Source organism: Glycine soja, chromosome 20 (genome assembly GCF_004193775.1).
Source record: "Glycine soja cultivar W05 chromosome 20, ASM419377v2, whole genome shotgun sequence".
Classification (NCBI taxonomy): domain Eukaryota; kingdom Viridiplantae; phylum Streptophyta; class Magnoliopsida; order Fabales; family Fabaceae; genus Glycine; species Glycine soja.
Window position 1 is genome coordinate 17208619 of NC_041021.1, and position 20467 is coordinate 17229085.

Consider the following 20467-nt stretch of genomic DNA (forward strand, 5'->3'; position numbering starts at 1 on the left):
AAACTTGATGTTCATGCAAAACAATTGTTCCAGATCACAAAATTAACAAACTATATTAAGATGAATCTCATAAGGCTTAAACATAATAAACAAAATAAATGTTTCAAACTAAAAGGGTTAAAAAGTAAAAAAAAAATGTAATTAAATTGAGAATTGAAATTTCAAATAAGTAAAATAGTTTTTTTATAAATATATGACAGCATGTCAATTATAATATAAATTACTCCATATTTACATTTGTCAGGTCACTTAACAATTATTAATTTACACTTAAATACTTGAATTTGAAGCACCTCTACAGTGACCACGCTATTTCCTCTAATTACCTGCAATAGTAAAGAAAAATTAACAATTTCAAATCCATGTTCATGTTCTATTAACTGCAGTGTCTTAACAACTTAAATTTAAAAGACAATGCAAAAGAATAGAACTCACCATCATTTCTATGGGATTTTTCTCATTGTCATTCACTTCACCACAAAAAAAAATTCAAGTGAAAAATGAGAGGAATCCTAATGTTTTAAAATCCCGTGATTGTTCTAACCTACTCATGGTGGAGAGAAGGGATCAGAGAAGCGAACAAAAAAATATGATAATAGCATGACTGCAATTGTAAAGAAGAAAATGAAAGATGAATTAATAAGAATGAAGAAAGAAGACATAAATCCATAGCACAATAGCATGAAATTTGAAGTTGAAGTAGCTCTCAAATAGCTTGAACTTTCCATAAAAAAAATGTTTTTTTAAAAAATAATAATAATAATAAACATGCATAAAACAAAGTACAAAGAAAGAACCTTCCAAGGAAGAAAATCAAAAAGTGGAAAAAAAAAGAAAAAATCAGTAAGGAAGAAAAAACATGAAACAAACAATAATAACTAAATAATCATGATAATAATAATAATAATAATGATGATAATAATAATAATAATAATGATGATCGTAATAATAATAATAATAGTAATAATAAAATTAATTAATTAATTAATTAAATACAAAAAGAGAAAGTAAGAAAAATTTCTAATTTTTATTGCACTACTGACCTGATTTGTTTCCCGTGCGAATTTCAGTATTAAAGTTGGTATAGGAAACATTAATTATGGGCTTAGGAACCACAATAATAAATGTTAGAAATCAAATACTTTTAAGAAAACCCTAATGTATTCATTATCCACAAACTGTAAGCTTCACAGAAGACATTCCAATGGGATTTTCTTTTTGGCCATGACATCATCGTGGTATTGACTGTTGCCCACCGATAATATTTCTTTCAATTTTTTTACTAATTACTACTAATAAAGTAATTGAGATTTCTTGCAAAAGTGTTTCACTTAAAGTGGAATAATTTAAATTCCAATACGTGATGTGTGATTAAGGATATAACATATCTAATATGCTTTTTTATGCACTTTCTATATCTAACTAAGTAGAAGCTATTTCATTTCAAAAAATATAATCAAAATGAGCATTTTAAATTGAGGGGATCAAACTAAACCTATTTTAAAAAGTAAGAGAACTAATTAAACTTTTTAAAAATAACATAGCCAAATTGAAGCTACCGACTAAATTAAGAGAACAAAAAAATTGGCATTTCTTATAAGAACGATCTACTTCTTTCAATTATAATTATAATAAATAAATAAAAAAGTAGCATAGTTCATTACCATGCAATGCATGAGATTTCTCAGGTAATTATTTCAAGAAAATAATAGTACTTGCACTATTTTTTTCAGCAATAGCATACTTACACTATCGAGAAAACTTTTTTTTTTTGCAGTTAGATTAATTCTTAACTTTCATTTTTGGTATTCCTTCTTCAACTTTAGTTATATAAGAGGCTAAAATATACATTAATTCTTTGTATATTCAATTATATTCAATTTGAACCTATATATCTTTAAAATGAATAAAAAAGTATAGATGAATTTAGTCAAATTTTAAAAAATATGTAGATTTATTCTTTATTTTGGATATTTTTTATTTTCATAAATAATTAGTTAGAAACTAACTACATATTATTTTAATATTTGACAACCAAATTCATTAACATAAAGGATCACGTTTAATCGAAAGTATAGAATTTAAAAGTACATTTCTATTTTAAAATTATATCTAGAATGATTTTTAATTGACAGTATAAAAGGTATCAACCTTAAACTTTGTTTTTCTCTCATAAGCAAAAAAAAAAAAACAAACTGTTTTTTCTTTGTTAATTTTTGCAGGCTATTTGACATCAACAACCGTTCTTATTCTTTTTTCATTTCTTAAAATAAAACCTTTAACGTGAACGCATTATAAATATGAATACAATAATGACATTGATTTACACAGGGAATGGGGCTCCTGGTTCTTACTACATCACTGAAGTGCTTGAAACCAACCTGTACAGATGGAATTTGTAAAGAAGCATCAACCGTACAATTAACATTATACTGTTTATCAATATACACCATCTGTCAAATACGTATCCAATATGAATCCATGAAACAAATTGAAGTATCAATGCTTCATACACAGTAGACAAAAATGAATATTTATCAGTGATTCTTTTGCTAAAATTATTTTCATTAGAATATTAAATTGAAACTGCCAAAGAAATAGTTAACTGTATGTTCGCATTTCCATGCCCATGCCCATACCCATCCTAATCGCCATTCCCATTGGTGGCATATACTGCTGGATTCCAGGAAATATCATAGGTATGATGCCACATCCCATGGACATCATTTGCATAGTAAATAAACATGATAGCATATGACTAATAGACATAATATGGGTTATAAATTGAGTCACAAACTCACAATTGTGCAGAACATGTGAACTCTTTAGTAAATATTATTAGCTTTCATCTAAATAACATTATGCCAAATACAACCTCTTTGGCTCTGCCACCCTGTTTCTTTCACTAAAAGGATGTGCAGTTTCCTCTAAAGAAAACTTTTCAATAAGAATTAACAGTTTATTACTTTGTTTTGTCATCCTTATTTTTCTCGCCTTTCTCCTTAAACATTTTTAAGGCTCAAAGACATTTTATAAATTATGGATGCTGATAAATCAAACCATATTCAAGTATGCTCGATTAATGTACTCAATTGCTTTGTTAGCAAAACAATTTGTCTATATAAAAGGTTTACCTACACTTGTAATTGCAGTGACTTCAAGTACTCAATTGGTTCATCCAGCATTAAAGCTTTGCCAGACTATCAAATTCAGAAAAGGAATCAATATTACAAAGAGCTATGAGGAAGGAAGTAAAATCTCAAGCATAATATATTAAAACAAAAAAGGTACTAAAAGTTTTAATAATTCTGTTGTCCTGACCTTGCTGCACGGAGGTATAAGTTCTTGCAAAGCTTTCATCTTCTCATTAATTCTATCTCGACGCCTCTGTAGGGAAATACAATATGAAACTCTCTGAAAATGAGAAAAACAACATAAAATCGATGGACTCATCAAAGTTATGTAAGTACAAACCCTCACCCTCTCTGAGAGATTATGGACTTCTGCGGCATGAGATATTTTCGTAGATGTAGAACCACGAACTTGTTTTTTAGCTTTCGGAGATTCAAAATCAACATCCTTTTGCAGTGAGACCAATGGAAATAAGAATATAGAAGTAGCATAAAACATAAATGTATACAGATTGCAAAATATAGAAAAGAGACAACAAAAATGCCCTTATCTTATAAACTATTGATCCGTCTCATCTGTTCCAAGTTCCAACGTATAGGTCAAGTAGTCTATTTCCATGGGAAGCCACCAACTTATGACCTTGTGTACAAAGTCCCATTCCCCCTCGTTTTTGGTAAATTTAGAAGTAATACAAAACAGAACATTATATTGCTCAATGCGTTCACAGATAATTTTACTAATTTCATCTGCATTCACTTCACCACCCTTCTTCCCAGCCTCCATTCTCGACAACATCATCTTTTAACCAAATGTTTTTTAAAAAAAAAGTTAACTCAAATGAACAGAACATTACCGATAATTTTTTATTGAAAAAAAAATAAAACACATAAAATTAATAAACTATATAGCAAAATTTCATAATTAAAAATAAAAGGATTGATAGATTGAGAAAAAGGCAATGTGGCATTTGAGGAAGCCTTATCTACCAACAAAGACTCTGACTTTGGAGAAGAGAAGTTCAACATTTGTGATTGGTGATGATGGCCATCAGAGAAAAGGGTAGCATTAGATCTCAACAAAGAGTTGTTTCATTCGTGGACCCTGAAATATAAATGGCAGGGAAGATTTGATGATGTTGCTCTAAAAAAATTGATAAGAACTTATATAATCAATGAATTTGAAACTCCCAGGAAACTTTAGGAGCAACATTAATCAAAATCATTGACTTGAAACAAACACCAATGAAATCCCAATAAAATATCCAATCCCAATTTTGATACCGAATATGAATAGCATCAGTAATTATGAATTGGAAACCCATAATTTTCAAAAAGAAACAAAGATAGCAGAGTAAGCTACAACATTGTCAACATCACATCCAAATGCAGATGATATAAAAATCATACCTCACCAACATACTTTTGCACAAACTCAGATCCCACAATCCTGCATGAGCATAAAAAAATCATGTATAAATAAATTGCTGGACCGAGAAATCGCATACCCATCATCAGGTTCCTCGGAAAACAGGTTCATAATAAGAAAGAAAAAATATGGAATGATTTGTACAACATATTTATATACAATGTGTTTGAATCAATCTCTAAAAATTAGGAATTAGCATCAAGCTATCTAAGGAAACTATACAAAAAATCAAGGAAATATCACCCTAAATCAGAATAACATTTTAAAACCCATATAAATTAGAATACTTCCAACCACATCATATCCAAATAGAACTAAATCAGAAAATTGTCACAATAATCCTATCATATCTTTAAAATAAATACATAAATTCCCAAAATATTTTTTTTACAAAATATTTTTTTTACAAAATTTTATTTAAAGATCATAAAAGATAAAATATAATAGTAATTGCCCATGGCTATTTTCTTTCTTTTTTTCGCCCTGTTATTGTTTTCTTGCTTACCAATAAAATAAGTTTATTCTTTGCCAAGAAACATATAGTCCAACTTACATTATGCCAGTCCCGGATATGTCAAACTCCAAATGTATGCAAGAACGATCAAACTCAGGTTTGTGAAGTTCTCTTTGAGTGGAAATATTAACCCTTCAAGAAAGATACAACAGTTTCATTGTATCAAGTTTAGTAAACAATAACAACAGCCATAAATCAACATGCACAACTTCAAATACCTGCAAGCATGGTGAATATCAAACACAACATTACCATTTGCCACATTTAAGTGATTATCATTGCAAGATGTGACGGTGGAATCATGAATAACCACTGGATATTCAGGAATAACAGCCTTATAAGGAGTAGATACAGTATTTACATCATCCTCATCCCGGAGAAACTGATCCAACTCAGACCATAGAGATTCCTTCCTGCAAAGGAAAAGCAAATTCAAAAACATTCTAAATGGAGAAAAGCAATAGCAACACATAATGAAGCGTAAAATTTAAAAAAGTAAAACCCAAAAACTCAAAATCATCTTTTACCCAAAAAAAAGTGAACTCAAATGAAACAGAACAATACCGAGAACCATCAAAACCTGCAACATCAATAAAATTATAAAAAAGGAAAGAAAAAGTCAAAACTTTTCCACCCAAGAAAAAATGGAGAACAGCAAAGGGACCAAAAACACAGAAAAATGAAAACTTAACATGCATGAGAACAAAAAGAAAACATGCATGAGAAGAATAGCAGGGAAAGAAAAAAAAATATATATATATATATAACACATATTTCAAACAAAGTAGCAAATAAAAGATAAATGGTATCCTCGTGGTGATCCATATTTGTATTTGGTGTTCACAAAACACGCCTCTGCGCAACAGCAACAATAACACGAATTAGCAAACATTAGGGTTCAATGCGAGAAAGAAAAAATGTCGTTTTACCACACCCAAGAATACTCGAAGAAAGCGGCAATCAAATCGGTGAAACCTAGTAGCATTAAAACGCAAGACAACACATGCATGAAATTAAGGGAGAAAAAAAAAACCAATCAAAAGATGGAAATTACCGAAGTGTAGGTCGAGAAATTTGGTGCAGCGCAATTGGAGAAAAGAGGGGAGTATGGAAGATTGGAGAGTGGTGAGATGAAGGCAGAGGAAAAATCTCATCTCTCTATGGCATGCGTCTGAGATGAAGGCAGAGGAAAAATCTCATCTCTCTGTGGCACGAAATAATCGGAAACGCTGGAGAAGAAGCCACGTACCTCACCAACAGAATGGTCAAAGCTAAACACTCAATGTGGCACATAAAACGTGGCACAAAAATAAGGCAAAGCTGGAGGAGCATAAAATGACCAAAAAACCAAAGAAATGGACAACTGTCACAATCTTAGACAGGGGTATTTCAGTAATTTCCAGAGGGTTCTCTTTTATAGATAGTATATAGATATAGATTTATTGATTGATTGTTTATCCAATTAATTTTAAAAAAATGTAAACTTGATTTTAGTATGCGCTTATGAGTTTGGTATCATTTCACTTAACTTGTGTAGTAAGTTATTCATTATTTTAAAAAGATATTATTTGTTATTTATTAATTTATAAATTATTTTATATCCGGTGACATCAAATTTAATCAACTGTGTCGTGTTTAGTATTTAGTATTAAGTATATAGTATTTAGTATAATAAAGTAAACGTTAAAATAAAATCTCATTTAATATGATAAGATATATGATTATTTATATAATTTCCCATATCAAGTACTATATAATTATCTAAAAATAACTACGTGTTTATATTTAAATATATATATATATATATATATATATAATTAATGACAACAATAAAATTTAAATATAATATCTTGTGTAAACTAATTTTACTGCTAAACTAATTTTAGTAGATTGTCTTTACATTTGTGTTTTAAAGTAATTTATTTTTATTGAAATAAAATTGTTGAATCAAAGATTAAAGAGAATTAGTCTTAGGATTTTGGTTTTGGTTTGATGATTTTCCAATACCAAACAAGTTTTACAAATATGACATTTGTATTGATTATTTTAAACTATGCACAACTGTTTGATTAGTCTTAGATTTCTTATATTCATGCCAAGTGAATCAAACATGAATGATAGATGGATGTATCTCAAAGTTTCTTGAAACAATGAGTTCAACATAGTGTAATCGATAACAAGGTTTAGTAATCAATTATCAAGTGTTAGAACAAGTAACAAAATTGATTTTACTTTGAAATTTGGCAAGAAGCATCAAATTAATAAATTACATGTTTTAGTAATCGATTACATAAGTCAATTTCAAAAGAAGGAATGTTATGTGACTTGAGATAACCAATTACCACATTTAGTAATCAGTTAGATTGTGCCTAGAAAGTTCATAAACTTTTTGTGTGATGAAATAATTGATTATTACATTTGTTAATTGATTATTCTAAAACCTCATAAGTTTGAGAAACTCTCTATGAAACGAGATAATCAGTTACCAAATTATATAATTGATTATCATGTTTCTAGAAATGCAAAACAAAGAGGAATTTGAACGAATTAATTGATTACCGTATTTTGTAATTGTCATACCCTAATTTCGTCCAGGGACCTTTGCTTGATGACATGCGACTTTTGTTTGGTCCTTGTAAGGTGCTTGGCACCCATCATTAGGCAATTTGTGAAATTCCGGGACGTGTCGGAAAACAAAAGAAAATATTGATGCACAATCCGTAAGGTTCCGTGACACACCGGAAATCAAATGGAAGCATCGTTGCACAATTAGTGAGGTTCCGTAACATTCCGTAAGTCAAAAAGGGGATGATTATGTAATCCACAAGGTTCCGTAACATTACGGAAAGAAAACAAGTATCGTTACGAAATTCGTAAGTTTCCGTAACTTTACGAAAAAAGAATCACCAAAAAAAGGCAGGGGGGTGTACTTAGTAAAAATGGGGGTGCAAATAGCCACCAGGCCCACTTGGGCCCTCCAGAAGATTCCTCCAGAAGGCTGTTGCTTCTGGAGGAAGCAACCCTGCTCGCCTGGGCGAGCTGGGTGGCAAGCTTCTCCCCCAATTTTCTATAAATAGGGGGAGAAGTGAAGTGAAAAAGGGTTCAGCCCCTTAGGCACTTCTCTCTCTTTCGAATTTGCTTGGAAAAATTGTTTCCGTGAAGAAAATCTAAGCCGAGGCGCTTCCGAAACGTTTCCGTAACGTTTCCGTAAGGAATTTCACGAAGGTTTCGACCGTTCTTCGACGTTCTTCATTCGTTCTTCATCGTTCTTCGGTCTTCAACGGGTAAGTACCTCGAACCAAGCTTTTCGATTCATTCTATGTACCCGTGGTGGTCCACATTGTGTTTCGTGTATTTTTATTCTCGTTTCATTTACTTTTTATACCCCTTTTTTGACGTGCTTAAGCCATTTTATTTAAGTCATTTCTCGCTTAACCTAAAAATAAAATAAATTTCCACCGATCATTTGAATTGTATTATCCGTTAACTTCGGTTAAAATGAATTCCGACCGTTCGGTCGTGCCGTAACCACGTTGGAAATCAAAAAAAGAGGTAAAATAATAATATAATAATAAAAAAACGTCTTTTAGTAAAATAAAGCGGAAAATCAATCGGACGTTTTCTCTTTGGGATTTCTCATTCTTAATCGAATTGACTAATAACTAAAGTGAAACTAAGGCTAAAATCAACTCGCCTAGTCAAGCTCGTCCATAAAAATAGTTTTTTTGAAGTTTGTCATTTCAATTTCTTACTAAGTAAAATGAATCATTTTCAAGGTCCAACGCCTTAAAATGATCATCTCTTAAGTAAAAAAGAAATCACTTGATAAAAAAGAACTACGTAGGTCTGATTTCCTCATCGCAATTGAGGAATACGTAGGAGCAAAGGGAAACACCCTTGTCGACCACAAAAAGAGCAAAAATATAAAAAGGGTATAAAGGATATAAAGACATAAAAAGGGAACATAAAAAATCAAAGTCATGTTTGCACATTCGATTAAAGGCTGCCGTCCCTTGGGACGGACGTGTGGGGTGCCAATACCTTCCCCGTGCGTAAATACAACTCCCGAGCCTTTCACTTAAAAGTTCGTAGATCGCGTCTTTTCCGGTTTTTCCGACGTTTTCCTCAAACAAACGTTGGTGGCGACTCCGCGCGTATTCCTTTCATGGAACACGCATCCCGCGAGTCTCGCGTCGCCCTCCCGTCGAAGGGTAGGTTGCGACAGTTGGCGACTCCACTGGGGACTGTTTTTAGAGAGTTAGGCTATTTAATCTTGTGCAATGTTTTACCGTGACTTACCCCTTTGTTGGTTTCCCTTCATTATGTTCTTGTGTATATAAACTCTTTGTTGCTTTTAGTGCGTTTTAAAATGTATGCATGAAGTAAATATTTATTCATTTGATGCACACAAACACCAACACTATTTGCACACACTGTGAGTGAAAAAGGGCCCTATACCCGGGTTCATGGGAACATAAGGAGTGGAGGTGAATCTGTGATCATGCTAGGTCTCCGACTTGCTTGATTACAGTGAACCCTCCTCTAGAGCTTTTCTCTTTGAAAACTTATTGTTGCTAGTAGTCCCTACTGCTGCAATATGTTCTTCGAAGAGGATGATACCTCTAGAAACCATCAAGAGAGATATGACTATCTTGGGGGTTATCACTAAATGCCTAGTTAGCTCTCTCCCTTATAGGTCCCTTAAATAGGGGCACGGAGCAAACACGCTGCGTGCCATTTTTTCACACTGCCATGCATAAATAGTCATATACCCTTTTGCTTATGTTCAGTGAATATTGTCATACTATGTACATTCCCGTATTGCGTCTTTTGCATATGCATCGCATATGGGTTCTGTCTTGATCCCCTCTGTAAACAAACCAACGGAGGGTCCGTGTCACCTTCTTAAAAAAAAAAAACATACGTTGGGGCACTTTGCTACCCCTAGACGTTGTATCTAAGAAGGAGACAATTCCTCGGGCCCCCGCATTCCTAAGTTGCATCTGTGTCATATGCATTCCTTCATGCATTCATCCATTCCACCCATGAGATATCGAAGTTTTGATTTGCACCAGCTTTTTGTCTCACTTTAGTAAGCATGGGGACAAATCAAACCGGCAAGAGGTTTTACCAAGTCAAGGTTAAAGGCCTAGATACCACCAGCATCAAGGAATTAGGGCGGTTGATGGAACCCCTCCAAATGCAAGCCTTCCGCAAGATTTACGGAAAGATCTTAGAGTTGACCATAGTAGAGATATCCATAGAAGCCATTGCATCACTCACCCAATACTATGACCAGCCTTTGAGATGCTTCACGTTCGGAGACTTCCAATTGGTACCAACCATTGAAGAATTTGAGGAAATTCTAGGATGTCCTCTTGGGGGAAGAAAACCATACCTTTCCTCCGGGTGTCTCCCCTCTTTGAGCAGAATTGCAACTGTGGTCAAGGATTCAGCAAGAGGTTTGGACCGCATAAAACAGACTCGGAACGGCATAGCGGGCCTACCACGGAAGTACCTAGAAGACAAGGCGAGGGGTATGGCCAATCAAGGAGATTGGGTCCCGTTTATGGATGTGTTAGCTTTGCTAATTTTTGGGGTTGTCCTCTTTCCAAATGTAGATGGTTTGGTGGACCAAGCAGCAATCGACGCTTTCCTTGCATACCACCATAGCAAGGAAAGTCCGGTGGTAGCTGTCTTGGCAGATTTATTTGACACATTTAACCGAAGGTGCGAAAAAAGTAGCGCACGGATCATCTGTTGCTTGCCCGCCCTCTGTGTTTGGTTGGTTTCACACTTGTTCCAGCAAGACACGAGGCATCCATGTCCGCTCCAGGGCCATCGCTCGTGTACTGAAAAGAGAAGAATAGATTGGGACCAGCTTTTGGCTGGGATAGGAGGTAGAACAATCAATTGGTTCCCCCGATGGAAGGAAGGAAAGGAGGGAGTCCTTTTCTCATGTGGAGGGTACCCAAACATTCCGCTGATAGGAACGAGGGGTTGTATTAACTACAATCCCGTGCTCGCTATAAGACAACTAGGGTACCCCATGAGGGGAGCACCGATGGAAGAAAGCATGTCTCCTTTCCTTGTGAGGGATTTCGGCGCACAAAATTTCAAGGCTATACAAGCAATCCATAAGGCATGGGAAACCCCGTTAAGGAAAGATCAAGAACTTAGGGGCATTCGTAATGGCATCATTGGTGGGTACCATGAATGGCTGAAGGTTCATATACGAGGTTTAGATTGGCTCGCCAAGTTAAAAGTCGTCAGCGAAGAGAGTTTTGAAGCACCGGAAGAGGACGAAGAAGTCCAAGCTCTCAAAAGCGAGTTAGGAAAGGCGAAACTTGCCAAAGAGAAGTTCAAGTTGGCTGCTACACACATCCGGAAGGAGTGTGCCGGATTACGGGAAGAGAATGCAACTACCGCACGAGCCCTTGAACAAGAGACCAAGAGGGCTCGCAAGGAAGAGTATGGCCGGAAAAAATTTCACGGAGCTCTGTGGGATAGCAACAATGAACTCAAGCTGCGAAGGGAAGAGAGGGACCAATCGCGAGCACATAGCATGGTTTTGAAAGAGGAGTTAGTTGCATATTCAAGGTCCAAAAGAAGCTTGTCTCAGCGTTTATGCGAGACGGAGACCAACATGCTAGCTATCATCGCCAAGTACCAAGAAGAGTTAGGTCTAGCCACGGCCCACGAGCATAGGATCACGGACGAGTATGCCCAAGTATACGCGGAAAAAGAGGCTAGAGGAAGGGTGATCGACTCTTTACACCAAGAGGCAACCATGTGGATGGATCGGTTCGCTCTTACCTTGAACGGGAGTCAGGAACTTCCCCGATTGTTAGCCAAGGCCAAGGCGATGGCAGACACCTACTCCGCCCCCGAAGAAATTCATGGGCTTCTCGGCTATTGTCAGCATATGATAGACTTAATGGCCCACATAATTAGAAATCGCTAGGAAACTTGTATGGTCTCTCAGACCTTGACTAGATACCACTTTTTGAAATAAAATGAGTTGGTCCCATGTTTCTACTCCAAAAAGCTTGTGCGAATCAAATCACTCCTACATTTTATCTCTAGCATGCATTCTTTCTTTCTTTACCCACTCCTCACGTTTGGTTTTTTAGGGAAAAACACCATAACTAAACGCGCCACAAGGCATCCCTATCGCACCAGATCCAAATCTAGAACGATGGGTGATCAAGAGGAGACACATGAACAGATGAAAGCCGATATGTCAGCTCTGAAAGAACAGATGGCCTCCATGATGGAGGCCATGTTAGGAATGAGGCAGCTCATGGAGAAAAACGCGGCCACCGCTGCCGCTGTCAGTTCGGCTGCCGATGCAGACCCAACTCTCTTGGCAACTGCGCACCATCCTCCCTCAAACATAGTAGGACGGGGAAGGGACACACTGGGGCACGATGGCAACCCTCACCTGGGATACAACCGAGCGGCTTACCCTTATGGATTGCCGCCCAACTACTCACCACCCGTCTTGCAAGACGATGCGGGCCATATTGCTTCTCCCGTCCTTGAAAGAGAGCCTCCTCAACAGCCCGACGAGGTCCACAAAGACCCTCAAGAATATGCTCGAAGGGATGTCGAGTTCTATCCCCCGATCCCCGAAGGGCCGGCACCCAGCACGTTGCCTCAACCCAACATCGCGACACAACCAATAGTTTTGTCCACGGAAGGACCGCCCCCGGCAATTGAAGAAAGGAGGAAGCTCGATCTGCTCGAGGAAAGATTGAGAGCCATGGAAGGATTTGGGGACTATCCGTTCACAGACATGACGAATCTTTGCTTGGTACCCGATGTTGTTATTCCCCCGAAGTTCAAAGTGCCGGACTTCGACAAGTATAAAGGGACGACTTGTCCCAAAAACCATCTCAAGATGTACTGTCGCAAGATGGGCGCACACTCTAAGGATGAGAAGCTATTAATACACTTTTTTCAAGATAGCTTGGCCGGAGCCGCGATAGTTTGGTACACTAATTTGGAAGCCTCCCGTATCCATACTTGGAAGGATCTGATTACTGCCTTCCTAAGGCAATATCAGTACAATTCCGATATGGCTCCCGATCGCACTTAGCTGCAGAATATGTTCAAGAATGAGGGCGAAACCTTTAAAGAATACGCACAATGGTGGAGAGACCTGGCGGCACAAGTAGCTCCTCCCATGGTTGAGAGAGAGATGATCACCATGATGGTAGACACTCTGCCGGTGTTCTACTATGAGAAGCTAGTAGGTTACATGCCGTCCAGCTTCGCGGACCTAGTGTTCGCCGGGGAAAGAATCGAGGTAGGGTTGAAAAGAGGAAAGTTTGATTACGTTTCCTCCACAAGTGCGAATGCCAAAAGAATTGGGACAACAGGGGCAAAAAGGAAGGAAGGAGATGCCCATGCCGTCTCTTCAACGCCCGCATGGGTCAAGCCCCCGCAGACACCTCATGGTACCCATCAGTACGCGCAACATCACCCGAGCTTCTCGGCTCATACCGGGAACGCCTCTAGTTCAGCACCTATGCAGCCTAAGGCACCCACCCAGAGGGAAGCTCCCCAAGTTCCAACTCCGAACACAACTCGCCCGGCCGGTAATTCCAACGCAACAAGGAACTTCCCTCCGAGGCCATTTCAAGAATTCACCCCACTCCCAATGACATATGAAGACCGCTTGCCGTCCCTCATCGCCAACCATTTGGCCGTGGTAACTCCCAGAAAGGTCCTTCAACCCCCTTTCCCAAAGTGGTATGACCCTAATGCAACTTGCAAGTACCATGGGGGTGTCCCGGGGCATTCCATTGAAAAATGCTTGGCCCTTAAATACAAGGTCCAACATTTGATAGATGCTGGATGGCTGACTTTCCAAGAGGATCGGCCCAATGTGAGTGATGTGCCATCATTTTCTTCTATTTTCTAAACCCTTTTTGCACCATTTTAATTATTGATTGGTCTTAATTGTCAATTAATTAGGCAGTTTTATTATTTGGGCTCATTTAGCTAATTTGATGTTTTTAATCTAATTTCAGGAATTAATGAAACATTGGGCTTAATCCGGATTTTAGTTGTGGACTTGAAGAGGGCAAATAAAGTAGCGCTTACCTTAGTTAATATCTAATTAGGAAATTTCGCAATTTTATTTTATGTTGTTCAGTGTTTATTTCGTTTTGGGCCAGAGTATTGTAATAGGGCCCAGTGACTTTGAGTGACTCTTTTTAAATAGCTGCCTTGGGATTCATGCAAGGCATTCTATTCTGTTATGCTATTCATTATTCAGAGCTTTGTTTTAGGGTTTTCGTTTTTCTGTTTTGATGCTTCTGAGTTCGTAATGCAATTTTACGTTTTCTGCTTCTAATTACAATTTCGTTCTTGCTTCTTCTTCTACTCTCATTTACGTTTCTGTTCCATTTTACATTTCTGTTTGTTTATGTTTCTGTTCATTTACGTTTCCGTTCATTTACGTTTCTGCTTCATGTTTCAATTGCATGTTCTGTTTGAATCCATGGAAGGCTAGATTTTTGGGTGTTGTTTCCTTTTGAGGACGAAGCCCAACTCTCTTTGAGGTTTCACTTGTAATGTGGTTTCCTGGCAGTTCTCCCTTCACCAGTATCCCAATTTCGTGAATATTAATCAGTGCATGCTTCGTGTTCGATTAATTGCCTCTGAGCCTAACTTGCGTTCATGCTTAATGGACGAAGGGCTAACTGGTGTGTGTGGTGCCTAATCACGTATTGAAAACCCTAAGTTGATTTTTCGCTTAGTAAATTGAAATAGGGTTGGATTAAGTGGTTGACTGTTAGGGACGAATTCTCCATAACCCAGGATAAGAGAATGGCTTCTGAATCAGAGGAAACAACCCGTTTTTAATATTAGTAGTTTCGTATTCCAGTTTACTTGTTCTGCTCTTTAATCACAAAACAAACAAACCCCCCCCCCCAATCGTTACTGTTACTGCAAGTATATTATGAACATTTGGTTTGTCACTGCTCGTTGGGAAACGACCTAGGATCACTTCCTAGTTACTGCATTTTCATGTTTATTTGATTCGGGTACGGCCTCGATCAGTGAGAACCAACCCGCTCGCCAATCATGGAGGGGGAGCGATTAACACCGTTGAGTCCGATAGGCCGCGCAGGTCTAAACCTTTAAAGGATGTGGCAACCCCTAGGAGGTTTATCTTTGAGGCCCTACAAGAGGGAAGTGTGATTCCCCATAGTGGGCATAAGGAGGATTCCTGTTTGCTACATTCCGGTGAGCTGCATGACATGGAAACGTGTTTGGGAGTAGAGGAATTGTTACAGCAAATGATAGATCAAGGTCGACTGGAAGTTGGCAGTGAAGGAAGAGAAGAGCAGCATATATGCATGCAGTCCACGGATGGGAGCGGTGTTGCGAGGCCCAAACCCTTGGTGATATACTTCACCAAGGGCACAGCTTCGCAAAAGCCCGGACACCCCTTAGCAGCTAGACCTGTTCCTTTCCCATACCAAAATAGCCACGCAGTCCCATGGAGATATACACCTCCGAGGGGGAAGGAAGAAGAAGCCACCGACGTCAGCTCGTTGTCGGCTAAGGTAACAAATATCACAGGACTGAGTGGTGTGACCCGTAGCGGTCGTGTGTTTGCACCCCCGGATCTACCAGTCCAACCCGCGAATGTCAAGGGGAAAGCAAAGGTGGTGGAGGAACAAAATAATGAAATACCCTTAGCTTCGAATAAAGATATTCCGGCAAAAGGTCTTCCGGAGAAAAAGGATGGTAAAAAGGAGGTATCACTAGAGGAAGCTAGCGAGTTCCTCCATATAATTCAGCAGAGTGAATTCAAGGTTATCGAACAACTCAACAAAACCCCGGCCAGGGTCTCGCTGTTGGAGTTACTCATGAGCTCCGAGCCTCATCGGGCTCTGCTAGTGAAGGTTTTGAACGAGGCCCACGTGGCCCAAGATATCTCGGTAGAAGGTTTCGGAGGGCTGGTCAATAATATCACTGCCAACAACTATCTTGCCTTCGCCGAAGAAGAAATCCCCGCCGAGGGGAGAGGGCATAATAAGGCTTTGCACGTATCAGTCAAGTGTATGGACCATATCATAGCCAAAGTGCTCATCGATAATGGTTCCAGTTTAAACGTGATGCCTAAGAGCACTTTGGAGAAATTACCATTCAATGCTTCCCACTTAAAGCCGAGTTCAATGGTGGTTCGTGCCTTCGACGGCACCCGCCGAGAGGTTAGGGGAGAGATCGATCTCCCAGTACAGATAGGCCCTCACACCTGCCAAGTTACCTTCCAAATAATGGATATTAACCCCCCTACAGCTGTCTGTTGGGGCGCCCGTGGATCCACTAAGTAGGAGTTGTTCCCTCAACACTCCACCAAAAGTTGAAATTCGTAGTGGAAGGGCATCTGGTCATCGTATCAGGCGAGGAAGACATCTTGGTGAGCTGCCCATCCTCTATGCCTTATGTGGAAGCCGCAGAGGAGTCATTAGAAACCGCTTTCTAGTCTTTTGAGGTGGTAAGCATTTCCTCCGTGGACTCCTTCTCTGGGCAAGCTTGCCTGTCCGATGCAGCAGTAATGATGGCCTGAGTTACGTTGGGGAATGGTTACGAACCCGGAATGGGTTTAGGCAAAGACAACGGCGGCATAACTAGCCTGATAAATGCCAAAGGAAATCGTGGGAAATATGGTTTAGGCTATAAACCCACTCAGGCGGATATAAAGAGAAGCATCGCGGGAAGAAAGAGCAGTGGTCAAAGCTCGCGGTTGAGACAAGAATGTGAAGGAAGCCCGCCCTGCCACATAAGTAGAAGCTTTATAAGCGTGGGTCTGGGAGACGAAGGTCAAGTGGTCGCAATATACGAAGATGATGTTCCGAGTACATTGGATTTGGTATGACCATGCCTTCCTGATTTCCAGCTGGGAAATTGGCGAGTGGAGGAACGCCCCGGCATTTACACAACGAGCATAATGTAAACCATTACGGTTTTAAAAGCTCTATAGTTGGGCCTAGGCTTTAGAGTTTTTCCTTTTGTTAAGGCTTTGTGTCTTTTGTTTTTGAATTTATAATACAAGGATCTTTCTTCATTTGTTCCTACGTCTCTACCCATTCTCATTCATTTGCATGTTTACTTCTTTATTTCTGAAACGGCAGATCCGATGACGAGTCCCCTGAAGGTACTAATACCTGGGACCCGCTTATCAACTTCGAGCAAGAAACGAATCAAACGGAAGATGAAGGGAACGAAGATGTGGGACTTCCCCCAGAATTAGAAAGGATGGTCGCCCATGAGGACCAAGAAATGGGGCCTCATCAAGAAGAAACAGAACTAGTAGACTTGGGAATTGGCAGTGGAAAAAGGGAAGTAAAGGTAGGCACAGGTATTACCGCACCTATCCGTGAAGAATTAATAATCCTGCTAAAAGACTACCAAGACATCTTTGCTTGGTCATACCAAGATATGCCCGGTTTGAGTTATGACATTGTACAGCACCGATTACCTCTAAATCCCGAGTGTTCCCCGGTAAAGCAGAAACTGAGAAGGATGAAGCCCGAAACATCCTTGAAGATAAAAGAAAAAGTGAAGAAGCAATTTGACATTGGTTTTCTGGCCGTCGCTCGGTATCCGGAATGGGTTTCCAACATTGTACCGGTCCCTAAGAAAGATGGGAAAGTACGAATGTGTGTGGATTATCGGGACCTAAATCGGGCCAGTCCCAAGGACAATTTTCCTTTGCCACACATCGATATCCTCGTGGATAACACGGCCAATTTCGCTTTATTTTCCTTCATGGACGGTTTCTACGGTTACAATCAGATAAAGATGGCGCCAGAGGATATGGAAAAGACTACCTTCGTCACCCTGTGGGGGACGTTCTGTTACAAGGTGATGTCCTTTGGACTCAAGAATGCCGGGGCAACTTATCAACGGGCCATGGTAGCTTTGTTCCATGATATGATGCATCAAGAGATCGAGGTCTACGTGGACGACATAATTGCTAAATCTAAATCCGAGGAAGAACACCTTGTCAACCTGCGGAAGTTGTTCGAAAGGCTTAAGAAATATCAATTAAGGTTGAACCCCGCCAAGTGTACCTTTGGGGTCAAATCAGGGAAATTGCTTGGTTTCATCGTGAGCCAGAAAGGAATAGAGGTAGACCCCGAAAAGGTGAAGGCCATCCTTGAGATGCCAGAACCCCGTACTGAGAGGCAAGTCCGGGGCTTCCTGGGACACTTGAATTATATTGCCAGATTCATATCGCAGCTCACCGCCATTTGTGAACCGTTGTTCAAACTCTTACGCAAAAACCAAATTGATCGCTGGAATGAGGATTGCCAAGAAGCTTTTGGAAGGATCAAGAAGTGCCTTATGAATCCTCCCGTGCTTATGCCACCAGTACCTGGAAGGCCTCTCATCTTGTACATGACAATCTTAGACGAGTCAATGGGGTGTATGCTGGGGCAACATGACGAATCCGGAAAGAAAGAGCGCGCTGTTTACTACCTAAGTAAGAAGTTCACGACCTGTGAAATGAACTACTCCTTGCTCGAAAGAACGTGTTGTGCTTTAGTATGGGCATCCCATCGCCTAAGGCAGTACATGTTGAGCCATACTACCTGGTTGATATCCAAGATGGACCCGGTTAAGTACATCTTTGAAAAGCCAGCTCTCACGGGACGAATCGCCCGGTGGCAAGTCCTGCTGTCCGAGTTTGACATAGTCTACGTCACCCAAAAGGCGATAAAAGGAAGCGCTTTAGCAGATTATTTGGCTCAACAGCCTCTTAACGACTATCAACCCATGCATCCTGAATTCCCAGATGAGGACATCATGGCCTTGTTTGAGGAAAAATTGGACGAAGATCGGGACAAATGGACCGTATGGTTTGACGGAGCGTCAAACATTCTAGGCCATGGCGTTGGGGCAGTATTGGTCTCTCCGGACAATCAATGTGTACCTTTCACAGCCAGGCTAGGATTCGACTGCACCAACAACATGGCCGAATATGAAGCATGTGCCCTAGCCGTCCAGGCAGCAATTGACTCCAATGTCAAACTACTCAAGGTGTACGGCGACTCAGCGTTGGTAATCCATCAGCTGAGAGGGGAATGGGAAACTAGAGATCCCAAGCTGATACCCTACAAAGCCTATATCAAGGAATTGGCTAAGACCTTTGATGAGATCTCCTTCCATCATGTTCCCCGCGAGGAAAATCAAATGGCGGATGCGCTTGCTACTTTGGCGTCTATGTTCCAGCTAACGCCACACGGGGATCTACCCTACATTGAATTTTGGTGTCGTGGCAAACCCGCGCATTGTTGCCAAGTAGAAGAGGAACGGGACGAAAAGCCTTGGTATTTCGACATCAAGCGATATGTCGTAAGCAAAGAATACCCGCCAGAGATTGCCGACAATGATAAGAGGACATTGAGAAGGTTGGCAGCCGGCTTCTTCATGAGTGGAAGTATACTGTATAAGAGAAATCACGACATGACACTCCTGCAGTGTGTGGATGCCAGGGAGGCAAATCACATGATCGAGGAAGTCCATGAGGGCTCGTTTGGAACGCACGCCAACGGGCATGCTATGGCCAGGAAGATCCTAAGAGCAGGTTATTACTGGCTTACCATGGAAAGTGATTGTTGTGTCCATGTGAGGAAATGCCACAAATGTCAAGCGTTCGCAGGTAATGTCAATGCCCCACCACATCCTCTGAATGTCATGTCCGCCCCTTGGCCTTTCTCCATGTGGGGAATAGATGTCATCGGGGCCATTGAGCCCAAGGCCTCGAATGGTCATCGCTTCATCCTTGTAGCGATAGATTATTTTACCAAGTGGGTCGAGGCGGCCTCCTATACCAATGTCACGAGGGGTGTGGTGGTCAAGTTCATTAAGAAAGAGATCATCTGCCGATATGGTTTGCCAAGGAAGATTATCACGGACAACGGCACCAACCTGAATAACAAGATGATGGGGGAAATGTGTGAGGAGTTTAAAATCCAGCATCACAATTCCACACCCTACCGGCCAAAGATGAATGGAGCTGTGGAAGCGGCCAATAAGAATATCAAAAAGATTATCCAAAAGATGACCGTGTCATACAGAGATTGGCACGAAATGCTCCCATTCGCGTTACACGGTTACCGAACTTCAGTGCGAACGTCAACTAGGGCAACGCCGTTCTCATTGGTATATGGGATGGAGGCTGTGTTACCGTTTGAGGTAGAAGTCCCGTCATTAAGGATCTTGGCAGAATCCGGATTAAAGGAATCAGAGTGGGCCCAAACGCGCTATGACCAGCTCAACCTCATTGAGGGTAAGCGCTTAACGGCCATGAGTCATGGGCGCTTGTACCAGAAAAGAATGAAGAGTGCATTCGACAAGAAGGTA

The 20467-nt window shown here is 39.7% G+C and overlaps 1 protein-coding gene and 1 long non-coding RNA gene across 2 annotated transcripts; both read right to left on the reverse strand.

The window, feature by feature from the left end:
- Positions 1-3123: 3123 nt before the first annotated feature.
- On the reverse strand, positions 3124-3899 carry LOC114402626 (transcription factor PIF1-like). Its single transcript, XM_028365274.1, has 3 exons — positions 3481-3899; positions 3322-3387; positions 3124-3200 (listed from the first exon to the last, which is right to left on the reverse strand). Exons 1-3 carry the CDS (start codon positions 3628-3630, stop codon positions 3135-3137), a joined length of 282 nt encoding a protein of 93 aa, XP_028221075.1. The 5' UTR covers positions 3631-3899; the 3' UTR covers positions 3124-3134.
- A 186-nt stretch (positions 3900-4085) lies between these two features.
- LOC114402584 lies at positions 4086-5190 on the reverse strand. Its single transcript, XR_003664473.1, has 3 exons — positions 5111-5190; positions 4539-4578; positions 4086-4233 (listed from the first exon to the last, which is right to left on the reverse strand). It is a non-coding gene; the product is annotated as an uncharacterized LOC114402584 (long non-coding RNA).
- Positions 5191-20467: the final 15277 nt, after the last annotated feature.